The sequence below is a fragment of the Austrofundulus limnaeus genome, unplaced genomic scaffold (genome assembly GCF_001266775.1).
Source record: "Austrofundulus limnaeus strain Quisiro unplaced genomic scaffold, Austrofundulus_limnaeus-1.0 Scaffold265, whole genome shotgun sequence".
Classification (NCBI taxonomy): Eukaryota; Metazoa; Chordata; class Actinopteri; order Cyprinodontiformes; family Rivulidae; genus Austrofundulus; species Austrofundulus limnaeus.
Genome location: NW_013952667.1, coordinates 62,277 through 69,221, shown reverse-complemented (window position 1 = coordinate 69,221; position 6,945 = coordinate 62,277). Strand labels below are relative to the sequence as shown.

At 38.7% G+C, this 6,945-nt stretch overlaps 1 protein-coding gene across 9 annotated transcripts in view; it reads left to right on the top strand.

Annotated features, from left to right (window-relative positions):
- frmd3 (FERM domain containing 3) overlaps positions 1-6,945 on the top strand; it is a 54,330-nt gene extending 47,385 nt beyond the window's left edge. For 8 of the 9 annotated variants that reach the window (XM_014020751.1, XM_014020754.1, XM_014020755.1 and 5 more), the window contains 2 exons: positions 1,697-1,925; positions 2,886-6,945. In XM_014020751.1, coding sequence (XP_013876205.1) covers positions 1,697-1,925; positions 2,886-3,366 — 710 coding nt within the window. In that variant the 3' untranslated portion in view covers positions 3,367-6,945. The remainder of the gene's footprint in view (positions 1-1,696; positions 1,926-2,885) is intronic. The other variant, XM_014020752.1, reaches the window with a different exon arrangement.

Here is a 6,945-nt window from a genome sequence, read left to right as displayed (position 1 = left end):
ACACACACACACACACACACACACACACACACACACACACACACACACACACACACACACAGCACAAATTCAAATTCATCATTTAGGTCTCAAAGGCAATCATCAAGTCAGCACCTCAGACTTATGTGAAAGTTGACCAGGATGAATCATTCAGAATAAAATACCAACAGTATCACATTCAGGCTTGTAATCAACTAGAATCAACATATAGGGCAGCTGTGGCAGAGTGGTTAGGGGAGTTGCCGGTTCAACCCCCCATTCCAGCCGTCTCAGTTGTTGTGTCCTTGGGCTTCCCGCACAATGCCTCTGATGTGTGTCCCATCAGTGTGTGAATGTGATTAGCACTCATCTCCATAGATGATTTGTACATGTTAGCTTTGTTTGCTGTGTGACGGGGTAAACTGAGATTCAGCTGAGACAGCTAACTGCTATAGTTGAAAAAATTAAAACATCTTCAGATAAAGGCGGTGTTGTTGGGGCAGTGTTCCTGGATCTAAGAAAAGCATTCGACACTGTAAATCATAAAGTCCTTGTCTCTATTAACTAAGTTCAACTTTTCAGAGACCTCTATACAATGGTTTAGTTCCTATTTAACAGACATAATACAATATGTTACAGTAAACAACCAATGCTCTACAGCCAGGCACTCATCTACCGGTGTCCCACAAGGGTCTATACTTGGACCGCTGTTATTCAGCCTATATATTAATGAACTCCCATTGGTCTGTGACAGTGTAGATGTCCAGCTATATGCAGATGATACTGTCATCTATGTACATGGTAAGAATAAAGATGAAGTTGCTTCCAAACTAACAGATGCCATGGTAAAAATAGCCACTTGGCTTAAGCATGTCTGCCTCCAATTAAATTTCTACAAGTTTCTAAAACAGTTGGCATGTATTTTACTAAACAACTAGAAAATACACCAAACCCTGACATATCTATTTTTGGAGAGAAGATCACATTGGTCAAGTAATTTAAATATCTTGGGATTTTGTTTGAAACAAGTTTATCATTCAAACCTCACATCAAAAGGATTGCAAAAATACTTAAATTTAATCTTGCAAATTTTAGGCATATAAGATACTGTTTGACTAATTCGACTGCAAAAACTTTTATGAAAACTTTGAGTATCCTGGTTGGATAGAACGGTGCTATATAAGTACAGTCCATTTAACATATATGAAAACAAACAACACACATTGTTCCCTGCTGGTTAKTGACTTACATATATTTAACTGTTTTCATGTCAAAATATTACACAACTACCTTCATTTTTGCAAGTTTGAAGCAAGGCCAGGTAATTAGTCCTCACTGAGAGATTGATTATTCTTTTTTAAATTATTAATTATTTTAGGAACATGCTCTATCTTGAAGTAAGATAGGACTGCCATCATGTGGCTGATGTGCAGAACTACAGTGCAGATTAACTGGGTTCTCTATAATGTAATATTTAGATGATAAAAGCAGTTCTGCACAGATAAACAGAAAAACAAACTACCGAGGCAAATCCTATTTTCCAAACTGTGCGCTAACAGAACTGTAGTCTTTTCTTCCAGCAACACTGCAGAAAATAAAATCCATTGAATAATCACATATATAGATTTTCCAGCAATGGGTTTTTGATTTGATTTAGTGTTTTAATCGAACCCTCCATTTCACGAATCAAACCTCTTCCTCTCTTTTTGAACCCCAGGTGTGGTCGCCGGAAAGGACCCGGCTCCCCTGTCTCCTCTAGAACCTTCGGTGGCACCAGAAGACGTCGAGCGGATCAGTACGACAGGAGAAAACCCCAGTTTGAGCAATGACTTGCAGGCTCACTGTGTCTCCATGGAAACTTCAAATCTCCAACCTCAAACGCCCAAAGTTGAAGAGAGACTTGAGGATGACGACAAGGCACTCACCATTTCTGAGCTCTCCTACAGGTCTCTATAAAATTATTCAAATTTGCTTGGAAAAACATTTTAATATTGAAATCTATCATTTTTTAAGAACTAAATTAAAGCTTAAATATTTAAATTTACACAGTTCTTGTTTTTCCACATTATAAATCATCTGTTCTTTTGGGGGGGGGGGTTATATTGTGGGGTCTTTTATGTGCAGATTAGAAATAGATCTATTATTGCTGGCTGCATCACACGTTTGACCCAGTTGTGGCATATTCCAGATGTTTTTTCCAACAAACATATTTGATTGCAGGCAGTTAAATGGGCAATATTATGTGTTTCTCAGGCATACATTTAAATACTATACCATAACAAAGTATCTATGTCACCTTTAGCTGTTATTAAAAGGCTGTTTTTTTGTTTGTTTAAAGAGAAAATAAACTTATCTTCTCATCACTTCCTCTTCTAAATGCCTTGAAATTGGCCTCTGTCTCTTTAAGAACCACCTTCCGCGTCTGTCCTGCACATTTCAGTGCGGGTGCGCTARGATGCAGTTTACTTGGCATCTGAAAATACATTTCCTCAAAGGTATTTTGAATCTGAAAGGAGCTTCACTGAGTGAGCAATAGTGGGGCTCAGCAGACAGTTTAAGTTTCACTTTCAGTTTCACCCGAGAGCCTGCAGGTGTCATGGGTGGGGTGTGTGGGGAGGGGAGGAGGAGGTGGGGGCTCTGCCATGAGGAAGCTCAGCTTAAAGACACGTCCCAGAGGCTTTTCTGGTCCCCACCTGTCGTTTTGCTCCTCAGCATGGCTGCCTAAAAACACTGCAGAATTTCTCAAACATGCATGAATGAGTCAAAGCAAGGCTTTGGGCATGTTTTTATGAGAGTATAACATTATAACGTGAAGTAAAACTCAAAAAAGTTGATTTTACATGATATTGCCCCTTTAAAGAATGTGCATTCTGACTGATTTTGCATATCTTCTCCCCTCTTTGCAGCCCCTGTGCCAGCATGCTCCCCACTCCGGTGGAAGACAGCCAAGGAGGCAGCAGCTTGCTCTTCTGCTCTCCGATCCAGAGTCCCGCCCTGCTGCTTAGAGAGCTCCACGCCGACCCTGAGATCCAGGCCCAGCTGGAGGCTGAGTGGGAGCGGGACCGCACCTACGAACACAGCCGGTTGGCCGCGACGAGCGGAATGAGCGGCGCCTTGACCAGCAGCCTGCGCCTGCTGTCGTCCAACGAGAGGGTCAACACGTGCGTGCTCGGCGTGGTCCGCCTGCTCGCCGTGGTCATGTGCGTCCTGCTCGTCACCGTGCCCACGCTGCTGCTGCTGCTGGAGTCGGACATCGACGTGTCGTTCCTCCACGAGATCCGGCAGACGCCAGAGTTCGAGCAGTTCCACTACGAATACTACTGCCCGCTTCGACGCTGGATCCTGTGCAGGATCAGCATGGCCATGGAGAACCTGTGGTCCGACTGAGGGAGGCAAGAAGCAGAGGAGAGTCGTGATGAAATGAGTCAAAATGTCTGTCTTAACTAGTGGATTATTATTATTATTATTATTATTATTATTATTATTATTATTATTATTATTATTATTATTATTATTATTATTATTATTATTATTATTTGCTGTCTTAAAAAATATTGCTATTGAGGTGAAATAATTTCACTTAGTGTTAATTTCTGCAAAACTGCAATACAGCTGATGGCTCAAAGAACTGTAGCAAGGTGTGTCCAACGAGGCAGTCCTGCCAAAATGGCACAGCATCAAGTTTACCTCTTTGACAGGATTTACTTTTATAAGTTAAAAAAAAGGCGAGACTGTAAGAGTTTTTTTTTCTTCTGTTTTTTTAATTCAATCACTTGATAAGATAGACATTTTTGACAGGACTTATCTGAAAAGAAAGTCGTTAAGACTGAGGGAAATTGTGGGGAGAAATTGTGTCAGAAAAAAAAAGGCAAAAGCAATTTGATTTTACTGGATCTTATTTTGGTCTGTTCCCTCCTGATGCTGACAAGCAGAGATTCTAGTTYGCTGTCATCCTGAGAGCGGATCGTCTGATTGGTTAAAGAGCATGTCAGTCATGACGGAGCGAAAAACGAACCCAAGGAGGAATAAAAGCAATGAAAGCCACAGTCAGAGCAAAGGTAAAGATATATATTTTAAAAAAAATGAGCAAAGATATCAAAAATTGCTATGTTAAATAAGTTTTTAATGTTTTGTACATTTTTATGTGATCCAGATCTTTCAGGAATTTTTCAGTCAGAAGATCTACTTTGAGCTTATTTTCAAATTGAGAGTTTACAAAAGATTATTTAAAAAATAAATAAATAAAAAGCGACTTTATTGCAGTTTATCAGGTTGATGGTCGTTGAAAAAAAACCTATTTTTTAAGGCTGCCATCGACATTTGTTGTTTTTGGTAATAACCTGGTTTTATTCTTACAGAAGTTATAGCACAAATCTTCAGCTTTTCAAGATTATTTGATGTCATTTTAGAAACCAGTGGAAGACCAGAAAGAAATGTGTTTGTGTCAGTAATTTGTGTGTTTTGTTGAATTTCTGAATMTTTTACATTTTTCATCGAGGTGGAGAGTTTTAACAAAAAGATTGACAAAGAAAAGGGAACATATGGAAATGCAAGTGGAAGTTCTGATTATGAGGCTTGTTGTTTTGATGATTAAAGGGTAAAGTTTAGAAAAAACTTTGTTAGATTCAGTGGAAATGGAGAAAATGGGATATAATGCAAAAAGCTCACATAAAAGTCATACTTTAATTACACACTGGGTCCATTACACAAAGAAAAAGAGAGTCTTTAATATAATTAAATTAAGTAAACAGTTTGGTGCAGAAGATGTTAAAGTGATAGTTCAGTTCTTTAAAAGTGAGGTTCTATGAAAAGCTTTTCAATAATCATTACCCAAAATTTCATTGCGATTCATTTGAACGATGCTATAAACCTCTACTTTGCTATCAGTTTTACGTTTGTTATTAATGTCTTTATTTACAAGTGCAGACAGCAGCTGCTGCAGCAGCCAAGTGTAGCACCTCCTGCACAACTTGAAACACTTCCTGCAGGACTTTCATCACATGTGCCAGAAAAACTATAGAACTGACAGCAATGTGAAGGTTTATAAAAGAGTGTTCACCATTTTGGTTTTGGCCCTGTTCAGATTGGCCATAGCCTTTTTAGTCCTGTCAAAATGAATCCATATTTCCCCAAAACTGAGTCTTTTTAAAGAGATACTTACAACAGGTAAGACATTAGGCTCTTTCATAAAACAATCTTTTCACATGTCAGTCATTTCGGCTCTATTACTACCTTCCTTTCACAGCACAAAAATGCATCCAGAGTGGCTTTGAACCTGCTTGCCGCCTCAGTCCATTCGGAAATCACGAGGCGACCAGAAGATGTTTATGTCCAGGACTGGTTTGTCATATGAAAGAATCCATTAACTGTGAATATGCACTTTATAAAACCCCACTTTAGTAGACATGAACTATCCCTTTAAGACCAAACAGGTAGTTTCCTCATCACAGAAATTAAAAAGGATTTGTTGCCATAGATCTAAAAGTATTCATGAAAACATTTACTGCTGGTCTGGTTGAGGTTTCCAAAAGTGCCTAACACAGATATGCAAAGTGATGCCAGCTGTTTACATTGATTCACTGCTTGGAGTCCAGTGAGAGTGTTGCTTCATCAGTTGATGCACAACAACAGTAAAGAGACATAAGGAAGTCGCTTCAAAAGGTTTTCTGTGACTTTTGGAAACTTACAGCCACAGTCAGCACATTTTTGTTTGACACGGAATCAGTTTACATGTGGCTAGGAAAGAAATAGACATTCAGTGATGATTATAACTTCAGACCATACATGTTAATCGTTGTTGTGTTCAAAAAGTATTTTCATTTTTGACAAACTTCTCAGGAAAGATGTTAGCAATTTATGTTCATTATAAAATTAGGTGTTTAAAAAGTACAAAAATGGACCCCATATTGCTTATCCATAACCATCATAATATGCTTTTATGAATATCTTATGTGAAGTCAAACACACAGTAAATATGACTGCAGCCTGCCTGATCGTCGATGTTTGCATCCATGTCATATAAGAATAACATAACTCGTGGTTAAGGTCAGTAATGGAGCCAGTTTGGCCAATCTTTTTCAAAGCTCACACAGAGGCTCTTTATGTCGTGTAACATATAGACTTTATGCATTWACAAACTTTATGCATATAGAAAATATGCAGCAACAGAAACATACTTAAGAATAAAGCATTTATTTTCTTACTACAGCACATGCACTYACTTTCAAAGGTGAAACCAAGCAAAGGGCCAAAACACTACGACTGCAATGTTAGCTTTTCACAGCCCAGATCTGAGTTGAGTGTCGTCTGTCTGTGAATTAGGCGTGTATGATACGGCCTAAACAACTCCATGAACATGGGCTTATATTTCTGTCTTTAAGTGTTTGTCTTATATGCACATGTGGGAAATACTCTGCAGWTTCAAAAATAATAAAAACAAACATGAAGAAGTGTCTGTAAAGGCATCACGTGAACACCGCTATAAAGTTAGTTTCTGGTTTCAATCCGTGACTTTTTGTGCTTCATCTTCCCCTAAGTAAGTAGGGGGGTCTTTCTTCTGGCTCCATAATCCCTCCATGCAAATTGCATGCCCTCATCTGTAAATAATGTGCGGTTAGCTGTGACAAAACAGGCACACACACAAAAAAAAAAAACACAATGAAAAGCTGAATATTTTCTTTTTCTCTTCGCTGTGTGTCTTTGTCTGTGTAAAGCAATCTTGTTACAGGCTTGGCTGTCTCAACCATGCTAGATAATTGCATGTTCTTTGTGTTTTTGTCATCTGGAAGAAGAAGAAGACGAAAAAACATGTCTAATGTATTCATGAAAGGGTTCCCACCCCCTCGTGCAAAACTAGGCTTTAACTTTTGGCATTAAACTGACCCGATGTCGTACACGTGGTTGCTAATGTTGTAAAAGCAAAGCTTATCTCAGTTTAACCATTAAAGCGATGTCTCATTAAAATAA